This window comes from Vulpes vulpes, chromosome 9 (assembly GCF_048418805.1).
Source record: "Vulpes vulpes isolate BD-2025 chromosome 9, VulVul3, whole genome shotgun sequence".
Classification (NCBI taxonomy): domain Eukaryota; kingdom Metazoa; phylum Chordata; class Mammalia; order Carnivora; family Canidae; genus Vulpes; species Vulpes vulpes.
In genome coordinates, this window is record NC_132788.1 from 8,820,113 (window position 1) to 8,848,049 (window position 27,937).

Here is a 27,937-nt window from a genome sequence, read left to right on the forward strand (position 1 = left end):
CCATACTTACTTACTCTACCTGACTTTTTACCTCTGTTCTGTCTTTATACACAGACACACACACACACACACACACACAGACACACACACACACACACACACACACACACACCTCCAAATCAGATGCAGGGTTCTCTTTCACTTCCGACCACACATAGATCTGTTGTCCTTCCCTCTTAACGGATCCTCAGACACTTTACTTTGAGGTCAAGGGGCCCTCTGGCCTCCTGCTCAGCCGCCATAAAGATACGCTTATGAACTCTAGGGAACCAGTGGGCATGAGGCCCAGATTTCTGTGGCCCTGGGGACCTGGGTAGCCTTCAGGATACAGTCTTCATAAGACAACAGAAGTGGAACGACTCCTATGAAGATCACCTCAGAGCTCTCTCGCTCTTTTTGGTTTGGAAGCTTCTCTGGGAAACATTTGGTGCTTGTTGTTCCCAGGACTCTCCCCTGGGGCCGTGATACCTTCTGCTCCCCTGGGCACCAGCATCTCAGACAGGGCTGACAAGGACAGAGCTGTGCAATGTCCTCCCAAGTAAGGAAACCAATGACCTGACAACTCCTTGGATCCATGGGAAAGGAGCCCTGTTGCCTAGAGCACCCCAGCCTCCTGCCCTGGGTGGTAGCAAGCACTGGGTTCTCAGACGCTCAGCCAGGCCCCACTGCTAAGAAGGGCTGAATGTTAGCTCATCCATCGCTGTCCATCTTGCACACTTGTCCTCTTAAGACAAGCTTCCAAGATGCATGATGCTTCCAGCCTCAGGTGGTGAGATGGGAGTCATGTTGTAGCCGGCTTTCCTTGCCAAGTGCTACTTGGGGGCAACATTTAATGAGCTCTGAAGAGAGGTCACGCCCTCCTGCTTTAACTGGGAGTTGTGTACTGAGACCTGGAATAGATAGATGTAGGTGGAATCAGGGTTCTCATGAACAGATGATTGGACTTGGAGGTCTTATTTCCTCCCAGAATGGTGTCCTTCAATGGCTCAAGGGGAACGGAAAGAAACAAGGTCATGAGATTCTATGGAGAGCTTATGGCTGCCCCAGGGTGTGGAGGGTGGCTGGGTATAAGGGCCCAGAGCCGCCTCCAAGCCCGGCCCTTTGCCTACTGCTTGGGATTCTGACAGTCACCAAAGCAGGTAGAATTAAGCCAAAAGAGTCCCTGGAATCTTCACTTACTCCCCTCCTGATTCCAGTATTCCCAGCACCAGCTAAGCTGCCCCAGCCTTTTCTTCCTTCAGATGAGATGCCTTCAGGAAGTAGCAAATATTTTCCAAAGCAATTTAAAATAGTTGTTAAAACCATTTCATAGAAAATCAGGGCAAAAGGCTAAGGTATGCAGGGCTGGCTCAACTGTCTTCTTCATCTGGTTATAGAAAGAGAACGTTGATTGTGTTTCTTATATATTTTAGGAGTAAACAGCATTGCATGGTCTATTGTAAAGAAACGGATCCTGTATGAAGCCCATCCTGACAGCTTTACTTCTTCAAGTGGCAGTTCAAGTGGCTGGCTTGCTTGGCCAGCTTTTATGTGAGGTGTTACATGAACCTCCTTCCCCCCAATTATTAATGTGAGAATGACTAACCAAATTTTAAAGGATTCAAACATCTTGCTCTCCTTGGTCACTTCTCTATTTTATTTGATTTCGACAGCACCTACGTTACATAGTTTATAGATTTTGAGAAATTCACATTAATGTTCTAGATGAGGACTTTTGCCACATGGCGTTTTTTTGAACAAGCCAGGACAAGACTCTTCAATGACTCGCATTTTTACCCGGAACCACACAGAGAAAATGACAAATTATTATATACTACCTTCCCGTTTAATGTTTCTGGCAAATGACATAAGGCCCAACCTAGAATCAGGGCCATCTTATTCAAGGAAACCAATTTAAAATTTGTTACATTTGTGCTTAATTATTAACATGTATTTTAAAATTTAATAAGCTTGGGAGACTAGGGAGGCAAAAGGAAAATCAGGGAAATATTTTCCTTTGGCATAGGATATCTGGCTCAATTTAGACTAAAGAGTTATTACTTATATAAGAGGAGTCATCATAAATATTGATTACTTACCACTTTGTACAAACCACCTAATAAGCCCGTGGCAGCTTGGCTGATAAAGTTCTAGTAATTAGTTTTTTTTTTGTTTTTTTTTGTTATGACAAGCTTTGAAAGCCAGTTTATCTTTAGGGATCATGCCGGACTCAAAAGTTTTTATCGACAATTGGTTTTCATCAACTAAACCTACTTCTTGATGCTTTCCTTGGTGATCTGAGTGGGTAGGACCTCTAAAGACATCCCTGCCAATAAATGTTCTCAATTTCCCCTCTCAAGAGTTAGTACTGGCCCCTCCCTCACCTTCAAGGCTCTTTCGAATGTTGGCTAGCCTTTTGCCTTGATTCTTCTTTTTGTGATTTGTGACTTGTAGTTCTACCTCTGACCAGCTTCTTTCTGTCTTCATGGGTTCCAGTTTTTCCACCAAGCCTGTTACTAGTTCTCTTACCTGGAGTCAGCCCCTTGCTTATTTTCTTACACTATGAATTATTTCCTACAAACCCGCAAGCCTCCTCCACTCTCCGTACCCTGATCACTCCCCCCTTCTGTATCTCCATGGAGAGTGGGTGGCATTTGGGGGTATCCCAAATCCTTGACTCCAAAGTGGAACTGCTTTCCTTTCAGCCTTGTCCTGATGCCCCAACCTGCATCTTCTTTTGAGTTCTCTATGAGTCACCTAGTCCCCGTGTCAGAAACCTCAGAGCCATTGTTGGCTCTGCAAACACCCTTGCTTCGTTTTGGTCCCCTGGTCTCCGAACCGTTACTGGAATCCACATGCCATCTCTGCTCCACCCTCAGTTGTGTGAGGGTACATGTCCATGTGCATGTGTGTCTGTGGGATTCAGTTCAGGTACCATCTCCTCCTAGAAGATTCAGTTCAGGTACCATCTCCTCCAAGAACCGTTACTGGAATCCACATGCCATCTCTGCTCCACCCTCAGTTGTGTGAGGGTACATGCCCAGGTGCATGTGTGTCTGTGGGATTCAGTTCAGGTACCATCTCCTCCAAGAAGCCTTAGAGTATAAAGAAAGTTTTATTTATCTATGTATCCCCAATGGCATGCACATGGCAGGCCCCCATCAGTGCTTTACCAATGAACTGAAACATCATACGTGAAGCTGGATCTTTCCAAAGTGGTAATTAAGGGCGGTGCCTGGGTAGCTCAGTCAGTCTTAAACTTGACCTTTGACTCAAGTCATGGTCCCAGGGTCCTGGGATGGAGCGCAGCTCGGGGCTCCTTGCTCAGTGGGGACCTGAGTGGGGAGTCTGCTTATCCCTCTCCCTCTGCCTGCTGCTCCACTTGCTTGTGTCTTCTGTCAAATTAAAATTTAAAAAAATGGTAAATTAGCAACAGTGTGTCCTCCGTATTCCTCCAGATTCCTCTTGCTTTTACAGAGAAGGTATCTTAAGCTCTGGAGACAGTGACCTTATTCTCTGTGGCTAGCTAGATTTAATTTTTATTTGCCCATTTTGCAGAAGTCTAGGAAAAGAGAATTTCCTCCCATCGGTTGCATTTTCTTTCCTGATTCCCGTAAATTGTGAACTGCTTGTTTATGCGAATCATTGTAATCCTCTTAAAAAATTCCATTCAAGTTTATTTTCTTAACGCTATGGTATAGCTTATGTACTATCCCATGTAGCTAAAAATCAAATCAAATTTTTTCATGCAAGATACATCATAATTAACCAAATGTGTCACTTTCATAAGCACTGTGTTGCTCATTTCTCATCTATGATTCGCCGTAAGATTCATTCTTTGTTTTTATTGGGTTGGGGACTCTTTGAAAACCAAATGACCTTTGGAAGGGAGCCTGCAGGAATATTTTCAATTTCTCCAACTGCATCCTGGGGCGGTCAGGAGGTCTGGGGGTTTTCCCCTGGCCTGTGGCTGCCTTGAGTAGATTGGATTGTGCCATACGGCAGGAAGGCGCCTCTTTAAGTCACTGTCACTGGCTCAGGCCAAATTTGCTACTCCCCTGGCTCTGTCCCCTCTGTCTTTTGAATGATCTGCCCCTTTTCTCCTGTTAAGGGCTCTGGGCATGAGGTGCTTGGGACACCAGGACTGTGGTCGTGGGGAGGGACAGGAGACCGTGGGTCAGCTGTGTGGTGATAGAGCTGCGTAGGATCTACGTGTGGTTCAGGGCTGTGCCATCTGAGAGTGTAAGCCTTGTGTGTGTGAGCATGCGTAGTTTTCTGACTTTAGATCTCCTTACACATTTGCATGATTCGTCTGAGTATTTTGTGTGATTTGACAAATATGTATATTTGAATGTGTGTCTAGGAGGGAATAAACGTGCGTGTGTGTGTGTGTGTGTGTCCTTGAGGATGTGTGAGAGGGAGCTTGGTCCTTGTGTCTCCGTACATGTGTATTTGAACGAGTTTGTGTGTGTGTGTGTGTGTGTGTGTGTGTGTGTGTGTATCTAGGTTGGGGTATGTCTCTGGGTGTGTACATGTGTGGGGGTACATGCCCATGTGCATGTGTGTCTGTGAGTGTGCGTCCATCTCAGGGTGGGTGTGCGTAATTCTGGCTGCAAGCCTCTGAAGGTCTGAGGGAAAACCACACAACACAGCACGATAATTCTAGACTCGGGGACTGAACTCACTGGGCAAAGCCCCCTTTATGCAAAGTGGTGTGCTCCCCGTGTGAGGCCCGCTAGGAGCTGGTTAAGGAGGATAGACTTTGTGACAGAGAAAATAATGAGCAGACGTGTGGAGTCCCGTCATCCCTCACCTCCTGGGCCCTCATCCGCACCGGAGCCTGGGTTGGGGCTGGGGCTGGGGGCGGCTGCCGGCCCAGGGACCACACACTCTGGTTTCATGTAACCTGAAGCTGCTTGTCCGAAGGTTCCAGACATTCCCACGTGCTGACAACCAAGTGCAGCCCAAGTAACACGCAGCCCCTTTGTCTCCCAATGGCCCTGGGAGCCTTTTCTCAGAAATGTGGCTCACGGGGGTGTTGAAACCGGGGCCTGCTAGCCATCTGTGAGGGCAGGAGGGAAAGTACCTCCCCACCCCAGCCGTTTGCTCCCAGACACAGGAGTCTCTACAGGGAAGCCTCCTGCCTGTGCTCATTTGTCCAGGCAGAGAAAAGGAGGGACCCGAGTGCATCCTGGGAGCCCAAGAGCATCAGGGCCTCCTGACCAGGGAGAGGGGACCCTGTAGACAGAGAAACCCGTAGACTGATAGAGGGCCAGTTCCCGAAGCTTCCTCACTGGCCTGAGGTGGCCAGCTCAGTCATGTTTGTCAGGGACCGTAGGCCCAGGGCATCCAGGAGAGGTGGTCACCCTCACCCCACCCCAGGTACCATTGGGGTCTCCTGAGGGGAAGCAGCCTCTTGCCCAGGAAGTATCCTCACTGGGTGCATTGTGTGGGGTCTAAGGATTGGGGCAAGTCTGGGGATTTTGCTCACCCCCCTCAGACTGGCCAAGCCCAGGTTTTCCTGCTGCGTCTGGCCTGTGTCCACTTTCCCCACCACCAGGAGCTGGGGCTGGGGCTTTCCGTGGAAGATTCAGGCTGATAACAGCTGTTGATCACTTCTGATTGGTCTCCGGACCTACCTCCCCGAGGTCCTGTGGCAGAAAAAGCCAGTGGAGGCCAGGTGTGTGAGTGTGTGGGTGTTTGGTTGGTTGGGTTGGGGAGGAGGTGCTGAGACAGTGGTTGGGCACCAAACACTGAACTTGAGATCGTTGCACGATTGGCTTCTGATGTGAGAAGTGCAAAGAGGGCCTGGGCCTTTTGAAAACAGAGGTTTTGTGATGCCAGAGCCAGGGCTGGGTTAAAAGCCACTAAGTTCTGTCACTGGGGAGGAAGGCGATTGGCCTTTTGTGCAAAAAAAGTTCAGAGGAGCAACAGCCGTGGTAGTGAAGGGTCCCCCCTAACAGGCAGCACAAGTGCCAAGGCCCCGTCAGGGCAAAGGAGCTGTTAACACTGAAAGGGAGTTTATAGGGTGCACAAGGAAAGCGTCTGAGCCCGGGGGGGCAACGTGGACAGATAAGGGGGTGGGGGCAGGACGAGGTGACCAGAGCCTCTTGAGGGGGGTGGGATGCTTTAGGTGGCTGCGGGCATCACCTGGGAAGCCTGAGTCAGGGACTTCTGAGGCCAAGCCTGGCTAGGGAAGACCTGGGACTGCCTTTCCTGAAGTACCCAGATATTTCTTCCTCCCTGTCCCTGCAAGCCTCCAGGCCCCAGCACCTTCTAGCCGGGCCTCACCCCTCCTCCCTCTGCCACAGCCCCCCTCCACCAAGGGGAGCCCTGACCGCTGTCTCCTGGGGAGGCCGGCCTGGGGAATGGGGCATACAGCAGGCACGGGGCACCGCTGTTCCTTCTGAACGAGGGGGGCCGCCCTTGGCCCCAGGGAGGGGATCAGCCCTGTGGGGAAAGGTACCCTGAGTCCACCGAGCCCAGCCACCCCCTCCCAGTGGGCACTCTGAGAGCCTGGAGGGGCCCGAGTGTGGACACAGAGCAGTTTGTCACGTTTTCTTGGGCCCGCGGACCGATCCCGAGGAGGGGCCCCTGCCGGGTGACCCAGGACGGACCCCCCACGGGGCTGAGAACTCACTGGGGAGGTGGGGCCTCCCTGGAGCACCCGAGGGCCCCTGGGGCTGCCCTGCAGCTGCCAGGCCCCTGCTGCTCCCCGTGCCCGGCAGGTGCCCGCCTCACCAGGCTGCTGCGAGAGAGGCAGGTGCCCCCTGGCAGGGGTGCCAGGCCCCTGGGCTGGCTTGCAGGATGGCCCGAGGGTGGGGCCGGGGTGGGAGGAGGTGACTGGGTGGGAGGGGAGGAGGGGCAGCTGAGCAGCCTGGCCAGGTGGCTGGAGGCCAGCCCAGGGCCAGAAGGGAGGCACAGGGCAAGGGCAGAGCGAAGAGCAGACAGGGAGGCCAGGAAGAAAGGGGGCAGGCAGGGCGGGGAAGGGGGCCTGGCAGGGCGGGGGCGGCAGGGGACCCCAGGGGAGCTGTGGGGCCAGGGTCCCTGTGGGCTTCCAGGTGAGGAGGGGGCCAACTGGTGAGAGGCGGGAGCTTGGCTGGGTGAGCTGGGCCAGCAGGAGGAGGGCCAGGCCGGGGTCCCAGGGTGGGGGCCTGCAGGAGGCAGGGCTGGAGGGCAGCAGGGAGCGGGGAGGGGGCCAGGGGAGGGGGAGGGGCAGGGGGAGGGCTGGGGGCAGCAGGAGAGTAGTAGAGCTGCCTTCTCTTCATCGCTGCCAGGGAACAGGTGAGAGTCCAACCAGGGTTCCGGAACCTAAGGTCTGCCTGCCTCTGTTCCTTGAGGATTTGTCCTTGTGACCTCACAGGCAGAGGATTCTTGAGAGAGAGAGAGGGAGAGAGGGAGAGAGAGGAGAGCTGGAGGCCGTGCCTGCAGCACAGCTGTGCCCACTGTGGGGATGAGGAAGCCGAGGCCCCGTGGGAGGCCATGGGAGGCAGCGCTCGGGCTGGAACCAGGGGTGCTTTGTGGGATCAGGGAACGGGTGTGGAGCCCTGGATCAGGCTGGAGGGCAGGAGTCAGCAAGAGGGGCAGGCTGCAGACACCTCTGGGCAGCTGGAAGATGCTGGACCTTCGGCCCTCGGTAGGGACTGTCCTCATCGGGCCATCTTCTTGAGTCGGGAACCCTGAGGGTGTTTACCTGAGGCCTGGGCACCTTTCACGTCGTGTACATTCATTTTCACATGCTCTGCATTTAGAAGAGGTGTAGATCCCATTATTTAATCAATCCTGATCACCTTCCCTTCCATAGTTGCTTTCTCTTCGTACATTACGTGCCTCATGTAACAGAATTTAATGGGCTTTTGCTGAAGTCTCTGCAGTTTAAAAACTGATTTATGCACAAATGAAGACTTTTGGTCTTCAGGACAAGTGCCTACTCCGTTCATGAATAATAGTCTAGCTTCAGAATCAAAAGTGGGGCATGGATTTCTGTTCTCGTGACAGCGGCTACTGTCCTCTGTGCCCTGCAGACGCCCCTCATCAGCAGCAGTGACAACTGCAGGGAGGACATCCCCCTGAGGGGACAGGTGGGATGGGCTGCCAGTGGGGGTGAGGTCCCCTAAGCCGCAGAAATGCCTCATGCTTGTTGGCGGGGTGGGGACCACACTGGTTTGAGGCCAGGGAGCCCGAGGTTCAGGCCTGACTGGCCAGATTTTCTGTTTAGTTGGAGGCAAAGGGGTCATGGATGTGGGGACCTGGGGGAGGACTGAACTTCTACCAGGAAACGGGGTCTTGGAGCTCCACTACTGCTATTTCGAATGCCACCCTTTCCAACCCCAGCTCTGCTCAGTGCTCCTGGGACATCTGTAGGCTTATGATTTGGCCATGCTGTACCTCAGTTTCCCCATCTGTAAATGAGGCTAATGATGGCCTATACCTCATAGGTCATCTGGAGAATGAACTGATTTTTATTTATAAAGTGTGTCACCTGCTGACTGATCCTTAGGACCCTCCATATAAACGGTGGAGGGTGCTGTGGCCGTCATTAATGAAGCCTCCTTGCAGGGGTGCGGTGTAGCAGTGGAGACTGAGCCCAGCTGGGAGGCAAGGGCAGGTATTCCATGCCCATGAGTCAGCAGAGGTAGAGGACTCCCTGTCTGGGGGCAGGAGGTTCTCCGGGGCAAAGGGGAAGTGGATCAACTCCACTCCTGGGACAGGAGTTGGAGAGGGGCCTGGGCCCCCCCACCCTGCTGCTCTGACCTACCAGGTGCTCTGTATTGGAGAAGATTTTTTTATCCTTTAATGTAGTTTTTAAAAAATTAATTCAAAGATTTCCGGGAAGGGGGGGTGCCTGGGTGGCTCAGTGGTTGAGCATCTGCTTCTGGCTCAGATCGTGATCCCGGGGTGCAGGGATCGAGTCCCACATTGGGCTTCCTGCGGGGAGCCTGCTTCTCCCTCTGCTGTGTGTCTCAGCCTCTCTCTCTCTCTCTCTGTGTCGCTCATGAATAAATAAATAAAATCTTAAAAAAAAATTTCCAGGAAGGAAATGAATACCATACTTTAACTGTGGAGGAGTGAAGAAGATACACACGGTATTAAAGTGCCCAAGACAGTTTATGGGAACAAAAGGACACACTATTACACCCAAATCGACAATTTCCTTGCAGCAAAACAAATATAAAAACGTGTGCACGTGGGGGAGGGTGGAGTGGGGAGAAACCGCTCACAAAAAATCAGCTAGACCTCTAACAGCGGCAGTGTGAAGAATATTACACTCCCGGTGGACACGTGGGCTAGGGACTTAGTACACTTTGTTCAAAAGGAAACACGAAGAGAGAAACATTTCAAAAGGATCCACCATCCCCCCGGCCCCCCCCAGGTCCCCAGGAAACAGATAAGTGCAGCTTGGTAGGTGTGCCTGTGACAGGTGCCAAGGAGCCCGGGCCCAGGCAGGGGCGGCAGGGGGGGGCCCGGTTGCCAGGCGGGAGCAGAGGAAAGTCCTGGAAGCTCCTTCGACCCTCACAGGGCATCGGAGAGTCTAGACTAGAGGAGCCCTCATGTTAACCCTGGCTTGCCGGGGCCCATCTACCTATACGTCTAAGAAGTTCTGTTCGTGGAGGCTCCCTGGAAGTGGGAGGGCTTTTCTACATAAATCACAGACCCTCTCCTCCCCTGAATTCAGCAGGAGGAGAAGCTTTCGATGTCTTTTCCAGAACGCTGTGGTCTTGATAACCTTCATGGTGATGCCCCCCTCTGCATGCTGCGAAATTTCAGCCTCTGGCTTAAGATCACCTTTGCTCAGGGGGACCTCGGGCCCAATTAGGGCCAGAAATGACTGCAGCAGGACAATCTGGGGAGCGAGGAGCTCTGAAAAAATTACTACAGTCATCGCGGCGTGGCGGGAACGTAAGGAAAGCCCACAGCCTGCTGCCTGAGTCCAGAACTTTATCCCTTAACCTGGCTGCTAGCTGCTACGTTTCCAGTGAGAGCCGAGGGGTGTGTGGGAAGGGAAGGGACGAATTCCAAAGGCTTGAGGCCCCCCTGTGTGCTTCACTCCACCTCACCTTGATGTCAAGGGCTGTGACCCGGAGGCTGTCAGCTGCCTCATGCCCACTTTCAAGGAGGCTGACCATTTTTGGTCTCTGGGGTGGGCAATAAGTAGCTATGAGGGCCCAATTGCCTTTTTTTGAGCAACTGGGGGGCAGCATGGGGGGAGGGTCATCAGAGACTTGGTTCACACCCCAGGAAAGTGCCTCATTTCTGCTTCAGTGGAGTCCTGCAGGCTGAATGCATAGGGCAAGCTTGGGAAGAGCCTGGAGGTCTGGATCAGAGGGTGGGAGGGGGTGGGAGGGCACCCAGGGGCTGGACCCATCTCACTCTCCCTGCCTTTCGGTGCTCAGTTTCTCTGTTGAGGTCTCCCCTTATTTCTGGGAGCTGTGATGCTCGGTGATGAGGAAAGGCCTGTTCTTTATGTTGCTCTTTTTCAAAGACCCTAGAGGCAGACATAACGTCCCTGGGGGCTGCGGCACCCAGTGTCATCAGTACCAGACACTTGCTGGCTGCCTTCACGCCCCCTGTCTTGGCAGCTCCTGAAGAGTTGTTTTGTTCTGTTTTAAAAGACTATTTTTTTGGCACGCAGAGATAGCACAAGCACAAGTAGAGGAACGGGAGGAAGAGGAAGAGGGAGAAGCAGACTGTCCGCCAAGCAGGGAACCCCACGCAAGGCTCGATCCCAGGACCCTGAGATCATGGCCTGAGCTGAAGGCAGATGCTCAATCGACTGAGCCACCCGGGCACCCCCGGTGAAAAGAGGGGTGAAAAGAGTTTTCAGGGGGTGAAAAGTTTTTGAGACAGGTGCTACTCTCTTGATCACCACGGCCTGGTAGAGATTAGTGATCAAAAGATGCTTGTTAATTGAGTGACTCTATGGCCGCAGTTTACAGAAGTCAGACCATGAGCCAGGTTTCCAGAGCAGCTCCCTGAGGGCATGGCTCTCCCTGGAATCAGGCTGCCGCAGATGACGGGGAGCCTCCTCCCAGACACCCCCTTCCCATCCCGATTCCTTCCTGTCACTGCTGTTGCCCTGAGCCCACCCTGGCCCCGCTGCCCGAGGGCGTCTGTCCTGTGTCCAGTCCCTGGACTGCCCGCCCTCCCGTAGCTGGTCCTGATTGGATGGCTGTTACCCGTGCCAGAGCTTTCTCTTTCATGGGACGGCTTCGTGTCCCTTGCATGTGTTCCCTGGGTCCTCTGAGCACCCCTGTCCTTATCCTGTCTGGCCGGCCGTCCAGCCTCAGCGCCTTCCAGTCCCCACGTCCCCAGGCTTCGGCTGCACCGTCTCCTGGCCCTCTCCTGAAACATCAAGTGTCCCTCTCTTCCTGTCTGCACTTGGGCTGCTTTCTGTGCTTCTGGCATCTTCTGTCCCTACTTTATCCCTTGTCCCTGGTACCTGAGCCCCTCCTCCCCCGGTGGGATCAGTTGGGAGGGGAGGCACCCTGCAGGGCTCTGGCTCTGTGATGCCCCCAGTGGGCCCAGCTTTGCCTCTGGAGGAGATGCTCGGTGCGGTGCGTGCAGAGAGAACTTTCATCACTAAAGGGGCAAATGTACATGGCATCAGGAGAGGGTGTGGTGAGTCCCCCCCCCCAGGTGCTGGGGAGCTGCTCTGAGGCAAACCCAGACAGAGTGGCTTGTTCCTCACCCTACACGGAAGTGGCTTGTGGAGCTTGGTTGCTGCCCAGGACACTGGCAAAATTGAAGAAATTGGAGGTACGAGCCCCCGTACTCTGGGCTTCCCAGCTGGCGGGCGGGCAGGACCCCCTCTCCCCCACCCCCTCAGGCTCCCAAAGCCTCTGGTTTCGAAGATGAGAGGATGGGCAAGACCAAGGGGGCTGGCTCTAGGAGGTTTGAGGAACCTCTGAGAAAAAAAGCCTTGATATTTGTGACTCCTCAGGGCTGGGGCTGGGGGGCGGCGAGGAGGGAGGCCGAGAAGCTAGACAGGCCGGGGCTGTGGATGGGGCCTTGGACAAGTCCCCGCCTGGCCTGCCCCCTAGGAGAGTCTCTCTGGCCCACACCTTCTCCTGCCAGGGGTCCAACATGATGCGATGATGAGGGTCACTAGCCAAGGTGTTCAAGAGCAGGAGGGGGAGAGATGACTGTATGCAGAACAGCCCACATAGGACTCAATCGTTTGTGTTAAAAGAAGAAAATACGAACACAGAAGTGTGTATGTTGGTACAGACACCCTCAAAGAAGCTGGGGTCGCTGGTACCCGGAGGGGTAGGTGGATGCGGGCCTGGAGGTGCGGTGGGGGGCAGAGAGAGCCTACTGTATGTGTTCACGGAGGCATTGGGATCATGTGCATATATGCAAATCTTAGATGAGAAGTGACAGCAATAAAGCAAATGTTCATTAAAAAGGAGAAGCTAGCCGGAACCGAGGTGGACGAGGCTCCCCTTGAGGAGGGGCCGAGTGCTCCGTGCTCCCCGGGCCCCTCGGCGACCCCTTCCCGGGGCCCCCACCCCGCAGGCCCTGGACACCGGCCAGCTCCTCCCTGTCGCTCTCCCGACAGGGTCCCCGCCTCCTGCGCCCCGGAGTCCCGGCCTGGCCCACTCACGGTGCCTGGGTTGGCCGGGGGTGCCTAGGATGAGGGCCCTGCTTGGGGATGCACTGCCCGGAGCCCTGTCTTCACTCGCAGGCCAGTGGCCCTGTCTTCACTCGCAGGCCAGTGGCCCGAGCAGAGCACGAACCTGGTTCCGCCCCGAGCACAGGAGCCGTACAGTGACAACTTACAAGGGTGTCACGGTTGGTTCCGCTAGCCCCTTCCCCCACTCCGCCCGGACAGCCGGCTGGCCTCCCCACAGTCGCACACAGCTGTTATTTCCACAGGGATGACCATGTGCTGGGAAGAGTTACCCCGACCCGCTTTGGGGAATTTCTATTCCTGTAGACACCTGAAAGTCACAGCACGCCCCGGCCTGTAAAAATAACCTGTGCTTTGGTCTCTAATGGGATCTCCCAGTCCCTACACCCCTCCTGTGTGGGCAGCAGTCCTGCACCCTAAACCCTGGAAGGGCTGGAAGTCAGGGCAGCCTTTTTCGGATGCTGGCTGTGCCCGTGTGATGCCAGGCTCCCCCACAGGCTTCTTGTACCCCACCACCCCTGCCCTCCTTTTGGAAGCTGAGTGAGCATGAGAGGTGGCAAGAAGGAGCCCCTCGTCCTGGAAACATGCTCCCCATGCCCCATCCTGGTTCTGCTTGGCGGGGACGGACCCCCACAGGGCCCCTCTGGAGACCCAAGAGGGAGCCCCTTGGCCCAACAAGTCATCAGTGTGTTCGTCCCACCCCCACGTCTCACTGGTGAGGAACCCCAGAGAGGGAAGTGGTTTTCTCCAGAACAGGCTGGAGACCAAGCTGGGAGGACAAATGACATCCCGCAGCTCACTCGGCTGCCCGGGACCCCCAACAGGTAACAGCACCCCCCTCCTCCCCGGGGCCACTTAGAGAAAACGAGGCACAGAACCATAGACTGACCTTGCATTCGAGGATAGCAGGTAACTTCCCGGAGGCCCCCGGGGCCCCGTGGTCTGGATCCCGTCCACGCCTGGCCAGACTCCGTGTCCCGGGTGGCCGGGGCACCAGCAGCCCCCACGAGTCTCCCGGTGACAATAGTAACAGCAGGCAGATGGCCCGTTTGCTCCTGTTACTAGTGACATTTCCTACGAACCTCAGCTCACTCCTGATTTGACTCAGGGTTGCAGCATCTCGCTGGGTGGGGAAGCCTCACGGAAGGTAGCCCCGGAGCCTTCCCCGGGCGAGCCGGGCTTGCGTGCCACCACCTGCCTGCTCTCCGGAACCTGGCCTGGAAAGCACCAAGAGCCCAAGATGACACACTCGCAGGAATGTCCCGGCAGCCCCTGAGCAGGGTGCCAAGGCAGCCCACGGCTGTGCTTGGGAGCCCAGGCCAGCCACTTGCCAATCACGGCAACGTCCCTGGCCTCAGTGTAGCTCTCCGGAGAATGGGAGCAAGGATGGTTTTTCTTCCTCGTGGGGGCTCGGGCGAGCAGTAAGCGATGGAAGTGCTTGATCGCGCAGTACGCACATGGGAAGCTTTGACTGCTGCCATATATTGTAACTGGATTAGTCCCAAGTGGGCCCCTGGGGTACAGTGATGACTGGCCCCTCTCAACCACAGTAGGGAAAGCACATCAGGAGGGGCAGGTGGATCAGGAAAGTGGGCATCTGAAGGAAAGGATGGGGTTTATAGCAGGGCTCAGGGGAAAGAAGAGCTGTTAAGTGGAACCAGGAAGGGGGACCTGGGGGGCTCCTGGGTATATTGGATCTCCGGCTGGTGATGCTGGTGGGAGCGGGGATGGGGGTGGGCCAGATAAAGGAGACACTCCCTGCGAGTGCTAGCCAGACCCCTCACCACCTGTTTGATCTTGGGTCCACTCTAGCTTCTCTGAGCCTCACTGTCCTCATCTGCAAGATGGACACACTTATAAGAACGTTCCAGAAATGGACCGAGTTCCCACCACAAAGCACTTAGCGCAGGGACGGCCACATCTCAAGTCCCCGAACTGACCCCCGCCCCCAACTCCCTCAACCCCATTCCAACCCCTGAGGCTCAGGGTACAGCTCTAGCTAAATTTTGGAGTGAGGGAGACTCTGTGCCCTTTATGTCCTGCTCCTTTTCACATCGTGTCCCCCAGAAGCCCGGCTCAGGTGTAGACAGATGGATTTATTTACACTACGGTGTCAGTGGCAGATGACTGCATCCAAGTACATATTTGTATTCTAACTGTGGGATTCAGCGCTGCACCCCCGGAGGAGATGGGGATTGCACTGGTTCCGGGGAGTGCTCCTCCTCAACCTACATCCCTGCGGCTGCACCAACTCTGCTGGCACGGGGCAGGCCCTCCCATCCCTTAGATGGCTCACACCGCGGTGCTCCGTGCAGATGAGGAGTTCGACAGCAAAAATGATGGGGGAGTGAGGACCTTTCTCAGCCCACAAACCTCCTAAAGTTCCATTCTTACTGTTGCTGGTGTTTCTGGAAAGCCCGTCAGCTGTTGGGAGGAGGGCTGGCTTGGTTCGAGCCTCACAGCTGGGTTTGGATGCTGCAGCTGTGCGTCACACGTCTGGGGCTGCCCCCAGTGGGCCCCGGGGTCCAGGCAGCCGCAGGAATCACAGTGCAGAGCCACTCGGTGAGGCCCCGGCTCCCCACTCCCTGTTCCGTGTTCTGTTTGGATGAGAGAACCCGGAACCCAGACGGAGGCCCCGCAGCCAGAGAGAACCAGGCACAGAGCTGAGGCCTCTGGACTCCCAGGCCGGTTCCTCTTCACACACATGCTGTTTTCTCTCCTCTTCCCTAAACATTAGAAAACTTTAACCTAGGGATGGTAGATTCCATTTCAGAGTTGGGGGAAAAAAAAACCCTCCCGTATGCTAGAATTCCCCTGATAACATTCCAGATAAATGGATCTCCTGCCCTCCTGCTTACATACCTCTGGTGACAGATAGCTCATTACTTAGAGGTCCATTTCTATGGCACCTGGAGCCCATTCTATGGAGTCGTAGAGTGGAACATGTCTTAAGCATTGGGAAATGCTAAAATGACTCTTCTTTTATAGACCATCAGCAACTCTAGTCCTTTCCTCATGTTCTCCTGGGTTGGGGCTTCCTGGCCTCTCCCTATGCAGCTCGAGCACAGAGACAGCCCCCAGTGCACAGGTGACCAGAGCAGTGCAAGGGCCACTGTCACCTCAAGTTCCTCTTCTAGATTCCCTAAGCGAAGCCTGGTTCCCCTCATTTCTCACCATATTTCTTATTTATAAAAATATTTAAGAACTCCCCTTTCCCTATGAGCTGTGTACAAATATTTGTTCTCTTCCAATACTTTGGTAATTTTGTTCTGATTTTACCCCTGGCTCACACATTATTTAAGAGACCACTTAAGAGAGTGCATAAAAGTCCCTATTATAGGGGATCCCTGGGTGGCGCCGTGGTTTAGTGTCTGCCTTTGGCCCAGGGCGCGATCCTGGAGACCTGGGATCGAGTCCCACGTCGGGCTCCCGGTGCATGGAGCCTGCTTCTCCCTCTGCCTGTGTCTCTGCCTCTCTCTCTCTCTCTCTCTCTGTCTGACTATCATAAAAAAAAAAATTAAAAAGTCCCTACTATATGATGTTAATATCCTGGTGATCAGCAATAGCTGTGCTTTCTTGGTGGTCTGAGACAGAAGGGTAGACTTGCCATTACCTTGGGGTGCTTGGCTGGGCCCAGGAATGGGATCAATTTGGTGAAAGATCCTTGTCTTCTCCCAAAGAAAGTGTATTCCCTTGATTTATGATATAGCCCTCACTGATCTGCCTTTTTAATTGGGCTATTCGGAGCTCAAAATTTCTCTGTCTACTTGATCGATGATCCTCCGAGAGGAGAGCATTAAGGTCTCTACCTACAATTATATTTCTGTTTCTACCTCTTTTTGCATTTCTGGCATGTTCCCATTCTGTATTTCTTTGCTATGCATAGTGGAACAGAAATTAAGTGTTTTTTGTTTTAAGTATTCATTGTAACTTTTACCTCTCTGTAAAGTCTCTGTGTCATCCTCTCAATTCTTTCTACGGAAAAGACAATTACTGCGTCATATCTTTTTTCCTAGCGTTCCGTGTGCCTGATAAACCAGAGACTGTTCTATCATTTTACTCTGTCCATGCCTTTTTAGTTTTGTCCGTGTCTCTTATCAACAAAAGAGGATTGGGCTTGGGCTTTTTTAATGAATGCGCCCTTTGAGAGGCAGTATGATCAGTGTTAGGGAGTATTGTAATTCTATTATAATTGTTACATTTGTGCAAACCTCTGCGGGGTTACCCCTCTGCTGTCTACATGGAGACGTGGCAGGTTTTTCACGTTTAGTTCCTATTGTCAATTTTCTCTTCCTTGTGTCCCTTTACAGTAGACAAGATAATTTACCCCAAATATCCAATTTAGAACATATTTAAGCTTTAACTCTGACATTTGCTTCTATTAACAGTTGTCCATGCTTTGGGAGAATTTAATGTGCATTTTGAGGGTCTTTTGTGTCAGTCTTCACACCTTATGATATAAACAATTTTTATGAGGTGATGGCTGGCCTGTGGACAGATGAAACTTTTCTTTTTTTTAAGTCACAGATCAGGTTCTTGCTCCCATTGTTCCTCCCTGAGGAGGAACTCTCTCACCTGCTGTCTCATCTGTCACTTCCCATTCTCAGATGCATCGTCCCCATGCCCCTCGGATGCTGCATGTTGAAATGTTCATCTTTGACCCGGCAAGACTGATGCTTCATCAGCTGAGCAGGGCTTAGTTCAATGCATTCCTTTAAATTCTGTGTGAACCTCACTCCTGCCCCCACTGTGCCTCAAACACAACACCCAGACCTTTTTATTTTTTTATTTTAAGAGAAAGTCAAAAGCTGTTCTTATTTTTCTCCTTTTCTCCCAGCATTTACTTACTACAACTTAAAAAACTTAAATTGCTTTCATATCATCATTAATTAAGCAGAAAAATAAATACAGAGAGAGAGAGAGAGAGTTAAAAGATTGGATAAGCACTCATTATCTAACTGTTAGAACGTAACCAGTGTTTGGCATATGGAAATTTTTTTCTAGGTTTTTTTTTCCCCCAGGCGTGGGGTTTTTTAAAATCATAATTAAAGTCATTCTGAATGTATCTGTAGTTTGTGGGTTTTTGACTTAACATAGTCAGCATAAACATAACATAATCAGACAGAAAAATTTTCCATTGAGATTTACCATCGTGAAATTAAGCTCTGCTTGGCATTTAAATGCATGTGTGTTTTTTGCTATCAGAAAAAAATGTTAAACACATTTTCTGTACACAACTTCACCTTCTTTTTCATGATTTACTTAAGGTAAATTTTTTGATCACTGGATGAAAGATGGCTAAAGCTTTCTATGACTTGTACTCTAGGTTATCAAATCTAGAAGCTGCATACACTCACAAGCATATCGATGACTGTTTCACAGAACACTTACCGGCTTCTTTGTTGAAATGATGAGCAAAAATTTTATCTCTTTGTAAATCCTCTTCTGGGAACTGCTCGTTCTTTGCCTGTTTGTCTACTGAGGGTCCTGATGTTATATATTTTGTATACGCTTCATAAAGAAAGACCATCATTCATCTGAGGTATCTGCTTATTTTCTTTCCGTGGTCTATTATTTGATATTAAAAATTTTTTTTAACACAAAGACATTTTCCTAGGTTTCTAAATATTGTGGTCGGAATATAACCAACATCATTTCTGTTTTTTGTTTGTTTGTTTTTAATGGAAGACTTTGTTCTTTGTAGGCAGACCATTCATTTTGGTAACTATTTATTAGATACTTGAGAAAAAAGTGGATTACCTCTCTGTTTAAAACCAACTTCAAGGGGACCCCTGGGTGGCTCAGTGGTTTAGCACCTGCCTTTGGCCCAGGGTGTGATCCTGGAGTTCTGGGATCGGGTCCTGCATCGGGCTCCCTGCATGGAGCCTGCTTCTGTCTCTGCCCCTCTCTCTCTCTGTGTGTGTCTCTCATGAATAAATAAATAAAATCTTTAAAAAAACCAAAGAACCAACTTCAAGAGCTATTAATAATATTGTATTCATTCTATTGTTCCAATAACTCTACATCTTAATTTCTAATTTGCCTGCTTGATCTATTCAAATTTACAGTATTTGAAAGTCGGCTGCTACAGGGATGTCTTTGCCAACGGCTTCTCAAATTCTAGCAATTATATTTCATGTGTTTTTACAGGATGTCATTCAGTGCACAAGATAACTGCATTGGCCTTCATAATTTTTCCTTATTAATGTAAAATACCTTAGCTCTGATGTGTGGCTTTGTTATTAAATTCTATAATCCTGGGTATGAATATTGTCACTCTGTCTTTTCATCTTATCTGCCATATATTACCATGGACTTTTGCTTTGAACATTTCTCCATCGTTCTCTATGTCCTTCAACATAAGTAACAAAGAGTTGTGTTTCATAATTGAACTAAAAACGTTAGTGAATAAAGGAAAGTGTAACTTTTTCGTGTGTATTATAATTTCTGTGCTCCCGTTCTTTTTTCCTATCTATTTACTCCTTTGCTATAGAGTCCGATTTGTTTGTTTTTAATCTTCTTTGGTGATTTTGAAGATAGGCATCCTGTTTTTAATAGGCAGTGGTGAGTTACTCAAGGTCTAAAAAAAAATTCTTACACTCTCTGTAATTATCAAAGTGAAAAAAAAAAAAACCCAGAAGAAGAACTTTAATTTCCTTTTATGGAATATCTTATTTTGCCTGTGTCCTATTACTCACCACCACTCCTACCCCCTACACCCCCAGGATATTCTTCCTTCTTTGAGAATCGATCTAAGGTACTAATTCTTGTCTTTTTTAAGTGATCTCTTTTGGGGTGTTTTTCTTTTAATTTCACATTTGCAACTATATTCATCTTTTTTTTAAAAGATATTATTCATTTATTCATGAGGGACACACAGAGAGAGGCAGAGACACAGGCAGAGGGAGAAGCAGGCTCCCTGCGGGGAGCCCGATGTGGGACTCGATCCCAGGACCCCAGGATCACGACCTGGGCCTTAGGCAGACGCTCAACCACTGAGCCACCCAGGTGCCCAATACATAAAATCTTTAAAAAAACAAAACAAAAAGGCAGCCCGGGTAGCTCAGTGGTTTAGCGCCTGCCTTTGGCCCAGGGTGTGATCCTGGAGACCCGGGATCAAGTCCAACGTCAGGCTCCCTGCGTGGAGCCTGCTTCTCCCTCTGCCTGTGTCTCTGCCTCTCTCTCTCTCTCTCTCTCTCTGTGTGTGTCTCTCATGAATAAATAAATAAAATCTTTAAAAAAACAAAACAAAAAAACCCAACACTCCTTGTGATGCAATAGGACTCACCATCCTCTGAAGAAAGAAAACACATATCGATGGTCCTGTGGGGAATGGTAATTGGGACTGTCCCCACTCCTACCTGTCACATAATGAGCAGCTTCTGATGTAAATGGAAGCATGAGGACAGCCTCCTTTCAGGTGAACCGGCTGCCTCCTGGGAGCACTGCTGCCCCACGGCCCAGCTCTGCCCCTTCGGCTCCGCAGCCACGTGGACGCTGTGGCCACACCGTCCTTGGGCTGCTTCCAGCCAACCCCTGAGCCTGGCAGAGGTACTTGTCCTGGGTGCCTCCTGCTTGACCTGGGTCTCTCTACCGGCAGCCTGTGCTCGGGGCCTCCCCAGAGGCCTGGCCTGCACCTTCTCAGAGCTGCACTGCCCTCTCCCCACTGAAACTTTCCTTCCCTGTCTCCTTCACAGATGTCAGACCCGCTCTCCCCTCTCTCCTACACAGGCATTGGCCCTAAGAAATCTCTCCAGGGTCTGCTCCTGGCTTGGCACCTGCTTCCCAGCCTCCCACCACCCACCTGCCGGGCCACAGGTGGCTGGGTGCGGACCCCCCACCTGTCTGCTGCAACAGGAGCTCTGGGTGGTCCCCCCGGCCACGGGTCGGGTGTGGGGAGGTTGCTGGCTCCCCCACAGGGGGGCTGGCTTTTCCTGGCAGCCCACCTTTGAGAGAAAAATGACTGTTTTATCTCTTGCTGTGGCCTGGAGCCTTTTTATCTTATTCCAGAGAAGTTCCTGATCTTTTTTTAAAAGAAGATTTTTCAAAAAGATGCCTTCCTTGAACTTTCAGAGGGAATTCGGACGATTAATTTTTCAGATTCTCTGCTCAGTCTGCCATTAGCTGGAAGTAGTTTTTTTCTTCAAGCTAATTTCTTTTTGCCGGCCCATAGAGCGCTTTCTCTCACTTCAAAGACCACTGTCTGAAAAGCTCCCGTTTGAAGTCTGTCAGTAATTCAAATGTGACCTTTGGGATTGTCCTGCTGGAGAACAGCCGGTAGAGCTGAGGTGTGCTTCCTGCACACACACCTGGTGCCATCGAGTCAGACAAGCCCCAGCATCCGTCAGACCATTTTCTCTCTTCCTTTTCCCTTGGTTTGCTCAGCTCAGCTGTGTGTTGGGGCTGGGCTTGGTTTTGAGCATCACTGATTTTTTTTTTTTTAATTGTTGGCCACGTTAGTTCTAGTCTCTGAGCCACCAGAAATGTGGTAGATCGGTCCATACTATTTCTGGAAAAAGTATGCGCTCCTTTTTATCGCAGTCACGTTGAATCTTTTAAACACAAAGCGATGGTTTGTGGCCCCTGGTTTACTGCTGTTTCTGCTGCTGAAGCAGGCTTCTCTGAACCCACTGAACCTTCTTGTTTGGCGTTGCGGGACTTTCTGGGGAGAACTGGATGGAGTTTTTGGCTGCTTTTGTCTTCCCTGCTAAAGATGCCAGAAGATCCTATAGATGGGCCTCCTTAAAAAAAAAAAAAAAAAAAAAAAAAAAAAAAAAAAAAAAACCTAGAATAACTCAGAGCCAGCAAGAGAAATTTCAATAATGATGAGTTTAAAACCCAGCCTCGGGGATGAAAGCTTTGAGTGTGAGGACATACACTTTCCTAGATCTTTTGTGACACACACCACTGAGAACAGTTAACACAGAGGAAAGCCATCACATCAAGTAATGTGCGCTGAATGTTTAACACATAGCTCTCCATGGAGGATAGAAAAATACATTCCTTTTTTGTTGTTGTTGCCTAGCTGTTAGGGAGGGCTGGGAATGGCATTATAGGGTCTTAAAAATACTCAAATATAGGGTCTTGGAAATGCCCAAATCTTTCCTCCGCAAAGGCTTTCAAGGGAGCCAGCCTACTGATGAGAAACAAAAGCAGAATGGGGATTCTCTTAATGACATCTGCGTAGCAAAGAACTCAGTCACCAGGGTGTTCACTGTGGAAGCCGTGTTCCCTGGTAAAACCCCACGAAACCTGAATGTTCGTCAATAGGGCTGTTGGCTAAATGGGTTGTGGCATCTCCACACAACAGGATGCAAGGGTGCCATTAAGAAGAAAAAGCCAATTCAGAGATGCTGATGTGGAACAATTTTCAAGAAATATTACAAAGTGAAAAAGCAAGGGACAGAGCTGTGGGTGTCATCTTTTCCAAATTTAAAGAGGCATCATACATATATATGTATGTATGTATATGTGTCTATATATGCATATCCTTGGGAAATTTCTGGAAAAAGTATGCACAAAACTGTTAACCGTGGTTGTCTCTGGGAAGGACAACCCAGGCCCTGAGGTACAATGGAAGCCTCTGTCCTTTTTTTTTTTTCCCCTTCTTTTTCTTTTCTTTCTTTCTTTCTTTCTTTCTTTCTTTCTTTCTTTCTTTCTTTCTTTCTTTCTTTTTCTTTTCTTTCTTTCTTTCTTTCTTTCTTTCTTTCTTTCTTTCTTTCTTTCTTTCTTCTTTCTTTCTTTCTTTTTTTTTTGTACTGTCTATATATCCTATTGAATGCTGTTTCAATTAAAAATAACAATAACTAGCAGAGGGACACCTGGGTGGCTCAGTGGTTGAGCATCTGCCGTTGGCTCAGGTTGTGAACCATGGGGTCCTGGGATCGAGTCTCACATGGGGTTCCCTGCAGGGAGCCTGCTTCTCCCTCTGCCTATGTAATCTGCCTCTTTCTGTGTCTCTCATGAATAAATAAATAAAATCTTAAAAACAAATAAACCAGCAGAATAACAGAGCTCAGCAGATAAGTGTGTTGGTCACTAGTGCAGGATTCTCAGGGGGAAAAGACTATTAAGTTGCCACCTTCTCCCTGCCACGTCTATGTTTTGGGCCCCAGTGCCTGCTGGCAGGAAGTCACTGAGGGTGGGAGAGGCGCACCCAGCAGGCCGTGGGCCAGCGTGACTGGCCTCTCCTCTGCAGCAACCCTGCGTGCTCATGGACCCGGCACACCCAGTGCTGCAGACCAACCAAGTCAGCAGATCTGCATCGTGAGTGGTGGAGGGTGAGGGCATGGATTTTGGGTCACATTTGAATTCTCTGTTTAGCAGCACTGGTTCTGGAGGCCTGAGTCAAAGGTCTTCTGGGTTTGATCTGCTCCAGGGCTGCTGTTATAAACTGAATATTTGTGTCCCATCCACCTTCCCAAATTAATATGCAGAAATCCAAATCCATATGAGATGAGGCCTTTGGGAGGTGATTCAGTCATGAGCAGGGAGTCCTTGTGAATGGGAAAGCCCCCTGGTTCTCTTTCTGCCACGTGAGGATGCAAAGAGAAGTTGGCAGTCTGCACCCTGGATGAGGGCCCTCCCCCAACCGTGCTGGCACCCTGCTCTCAGACCTCCAGCCTCCAGGGCTGTGAGAAACAAATTTCTGTTGTTTATGAGTTACACAGTCCAACATATTCTGTTACGGCAGCCTGACTCAAGACAGCTACCCACGACAGAATAGAGATCTCGAGGGGCATGCAACTACCCTGCACACCCCCAGACTGGCTAGCACTTAAGTGAGACCTGGTCAGGGCCCGCCTTGGACCCTGATGGAAAGCCCTGACCTATGATCCCCTATGATCCCCGCCTTGTCCGCTTGCAACCGGCTTCCCTGTGCAGCCACACCTGCAGCCCCGGCCCTCTTATCCTTGAGATGAGTTCTAATTGTCTACCTGCCCCAAGGCCTTTCTCTGCCCTGTGGAGGCCTCCAGCCCTCATTTCATTCCCTCTGGGAATGTCCTTTCTTTTGCTTTTCTCCATTTTCTGTCTGGTTTTCTCCCCAGGGTAGAAAGAGGCTGCAGCATCTCCAGACCTTTTGATTTTCCAGCTTCAGATGCCATTGAGACAGCCCCAGTCCCCTTTCTAGAAACCCAAGTAAGAGTTACCACTCTTCAATGCCTCCAGCTGGGTCAGATGTCCATCTCTGAATCAATGAACAACTAGTCACCGCATCCAAGGGAATGTGACATGCTGACTGCGACCAGCCCTTTGGGCAGGGGTGGAGGCAACTCTAACCCACCTTCCTGGATGTGGGTGGTGGAGAGCAGAGGGACAGTGTGCAAGGAGGGTCTGGGTCCCCAAAACAGCATTTGAATTCCTGATCAAGCTGTAGCTTGGGTCAACCTTGCCCTAGTTGTGTTTTTAGTTGTGTAAAATTCTGTCCTTTGCTTAAGCCATTTTGGGTCAGGGCTTTTGTCATTGTTACTACTCTCAACAGGAGTTCTGATTGTAAGAAGAGGGACAGATGTTCACACACAATTCCATTTTTGTAAAAGAAAAAGGCACGTGCAAGCGCATGTGTGCAAGAGTACGTGTGTCAGAGAGAGAGAGTCTGGAATGATATCCATAAAAAGGTCACAGCGGTTCTATCTGGGCAGCAGGATTGGAGGCAATCGTCTTTCTTGCATTTTCTAATTGTTACTTAGTGGGCACGAATGACTGTATGATAAAGTCAGCTGGGCCTGTCACTTGCAGAGAGCAAGAGGAAGCCTATCTAATCTTGTCGTTGGTGTTGTAGGAGACAACATGAGCCAGCAGCTAAACAGAAGCCAGAACTGCTCCTTCAGTGACGTGGACGAGCTGATGAAGACGGTGCAGTTGGCTGTCCACATCCCCACCTTCCTCCTGGGCCTCCTCCTCAACCTGCTGGCCATCCGAGGCTTCAGCACCTTCCTGAGGAAGAGGAGGTGGCCGGATTACGCCGCCACCGCCATCTACATGATCAACCTGGCCATCTTTGACCTGCTCCTGGTGCTGTCCCTTCCGTTCAAGATGGCTCTGGCCAACGTGCGGGCCCCCCTTCCTTCCCTCTGTACCTTGGTGGAGTGCTTCTACTTCATCAGCATGTACGGGAGCGTCTTCACCATCTGCTTCATTAGTCTGGATAGATTCTTGGCCATCCGGTTCCCGTTCCTGGTCAGCCACCTCCGGTCGCCCAGGAAGATCTTCGGCATCTGTTGCACCATCTGGGTCCTGGTGTGGGCCGGGAGCATCCCTATCTACAGCTTCCATGGGAAGATGGAAAAATACACGTGCTTCCACAACATGTCCGACGGCACCTGGAGTGCCCAGGTCTTCTTTCCCCTTGAGGTATTTGGCTTCCTCCTTCCCATGGTTGTCATGGGTTTCTGTTCCTCCAGGAGCATTCACATTCTGGTAGGTCGCCGGGGCCTCACCCAGGACTGGGTCCAGCAGAAGGCCTGCATCTGGACAATTGCGGCCAGTCTGGCTGTCTTTGTGGTCTCCTTTCTTCCAGTCCACCTGGGTTTCTTCTTGCAGTTCCTGGTACGGAATGGCTTCATCGTGGAGTGCAGAGCTAAGCAGAACATTAGCTTGTTTTTGCAATTGTCCATGTGTTTCTCCAACGTCAACTGCTGCCTAGATGTCTTCTGCTATTACTTTGTCATCAAAGAATTCCGCATGGACATCATGGCCCACCGGCCCTCCAGGGTCCAGCTGGTGCACCAGGACACCATGACTAGCAGGGCCTAAGGAGAGAAAGACCCTCCAGAGGAAGGAAACCCCAGCCCCAAATCCTAGTAGCAGATATCCTGTTCCGAGGTTTCTGATGTAGTGGATGAACGTGGCACATCTACTGGTGTGCTTTTCCTTTTGGTGCTCACAGAACACCATCTTGCTCCCAAGACCATTCCCCGGCACCCAGGCAACTGGACATAAATCACTTGGTATTTGGGAATCTCTGAAGGACCCAAGAACCAGGTAAATTCTTTATTACTAGGTTCAAAAAGCATGAGGCAAAAGAATTGAAGAAAAGAGTGAGGCCATCTGAGCAAGATTGTTTCCCAGCTCCCCTCATCCTTCTAGTTAGACTAAAAGATTCTGGAAAGGAAGAAAGAGGAATGAGGAGAGAGAACCAAGAGGGTTGGTCATGGTGCGTGGAGGTTTGGGCAGAGATGGAGCAGTAGGGATGTATCAAGCTCCTATTTTAGTTTGGGAATCCCAGGGTAGAGCAGACTGGCACCTCCCAGTCCCTTCTCTGGCTCTGGTGGCCATTAACCTCATAGCTAGTGGGGGTGATTGGAGCCGAGCAAGATTATACAGAGAGCCCCAAGTTTCCTATGGGAAAGAAAGGCCCAGAGGCCAGCCAAACCTTCTTGTGTCCACGAGAAGGCTGCAGAAGGATGAGGGAAGCTGGTGTGAGTCAGGCCGTGGCAAAGGTATAGATGCTTCATGGAAGCAGTGGGGACAGAGTGGAAGGGCATTGGTGACACCTGAGGCCACGAGGGACTAGGACACACCTGGGGAAGGAAAGAAACAGGCCAAGGGCTGGAAGTGGACAGCCACCCCCCGCTGCCATCGTGGTGTCCACTACATGGAGCTCTAGCACTGGCCTTGGGGGAAGAGAGGCCGTGGAGACAAGGCCAGGAGAGGGGGAAATTCCTGAACGTGACCAGCTTGCTATCTTGAATAGACTGGGAGATGGTCCATTAGACTGTTTCACTGAGAACGATGAGAAAGAATCAGGCTTGATTTGGTTCAGCCAGAGGAGGATAAAGACCATGTGCTTGTCTTGCCCGCCTGAGTCCTGTCTGAGCGCTGGCCCGGTGACACTGGCCACAGAACTGTCCCTCTCCAGGGGCCGGGAGGGAGAGAATGAGCCAGCCAGGGTTTGGAGGAACCATCTCGATGACACAGAGCTCCTGGCAGTTCCTGGTTGGAGACTGTAAACAATTGAATCACGGTTTGGTCTGGGCTTCTCTGCTGATCTTGAGGAGGAGCTGTGGTGACAGCTGAAAAGCCTTCTGATGACTCAAGCTGCTCCCGAGAGTAAAATGATTACAAGGATCAATTGTGGGGTGGTTTTGCAAGACGGAGTGAGTGGGATGACATGTAAGAGATAAGACTTCATGTGAAAAGAAGCGGGGGGTGGGGAGGGTCTTTGGGAAGAAAAGAACCACTGTCCACCTGTAGGGAGGGAGGCTTCCACCCCCATGTCATGGACAGAAGGTAGGGTGGCTGCATGGTGGGGAACGGGGTGGTTTAGATAAAACCCTGACGGAGGAGGAGGAGGAGATTGGGCGATTACCCCAGGCTTGCAGCCACAGGGCCCTGTGAAGCGGTGGGCGGATGGGGAGGAAGGATGGAGGGCAGAGCTGCTTCCTGCTTGAGAATCCCCAGCTCCACCCAGAGCCATCCAAGGGCAGGAGCCCCCCTACCTCTGTTTCTGTCACAGCCAACTCAGCGGTCGGGTGGAGGTGAGGGTGAGGAAGCAAGTGTCGATGCAGGGGTGGAAATAGGTGCAGAGGAGTGATCCCAACCAGGATCAGAGGCTCCCACCCCACAGACTGGGCCTCCAAGGAGCCAGCAGCCTTCTGGCCCCTAGAACAGTGAGAAAGTCCTGTTGTTAAAGTCTATGGTATTTGTCACGACAGCCCACGAAGACCAATATGACAGCCATCTCCTGCTGACCCAAGAGCCACCTCCCATCTGAGCTGTGTCCTCGGAGGGGCAGGACTGACCTTACTTTGGGACAGCGCCTCCCCACCCCCAACCCCGGGGACAACACTAGTGCACGAGCTGCGCCTTTCTCTTGAATCCCTCTCTGGGGACCCTGTGAGGCTGAAAGTCAGTATATTCATGCTTTACATTGGCTATGGGTTCTGATGACATTTGCAATAGGAAGACAACAGCCTTGTCGCAAGTTGCCACAAATAAACACTAATTGCAAAGATGCTTGAAGTGGCTGAGGGCTGGCAGGTAACTGTGGAGACCAGAGGCTAAAGGGGATTTAGCTAATCGATCCCTGGGGAGAGCCTGCTATGCGGGGCGGTCTCCAGGTAAGGACAGGCAGGCGGCGTGGAGATGGTGGAGACCCCCCACGGAGCCGCCCTCCGCCTACCCTAGTGATGTGGACAGTGCCCCCAGGGCCAAGGGAAGGCAGCTGAGGCCACCGTGAGAGCCCCGCTGCTGAGGGCGGGCAGGGGACCTCAAGGCCCATAAGAGTGGCACATTGGGGGGGAAGCACCCCCTGCAACTACCATCGCGGCCCCCTCTCGCTTTTCTCCACCCGCAGCCGGCCTCCCCTGTTTGTCTCCCTGGGAT

General features: G+C 51.4%; 1 protein-coding gene across 3 annotated transcripts in view; it reads left to right on the forward strand.

The window, feature by feature from the left end:
• GPR55 (G protein-coupled receptor 55) overlaps nucleotides 1–27,567 on the forward strand; it is a 42,555-nt gene extending 14,988 nt beyond the window's left edge. For 2 of the 3 annotated variants that reach the window (XM_072719191.1, XM_072719190.1), the window contains exon 2: nucleotides 24,393–27,567. In XM_072719191.1, coding sequence (XP_072575292.1) covers nucleotides 24,401–25,366 — 966 coding nt within the window. In that variant the 5' untranslated portion in view covers nucleotides 24,393–24,400 and the 3' untranslated portion in view covers nucleotides 25,367–27,567. Of the gene's footprint in view, nucleotides 1–11,655; nucleotides 11,737–24,392 lie in introns of those variants that run through there. The other variant, XM_072719192.1, reaches the window with a different exon arrangement.
• The last annotated feature ends 370 nt before the right edge of the window (nucleotides 27,568–27,937 follow it).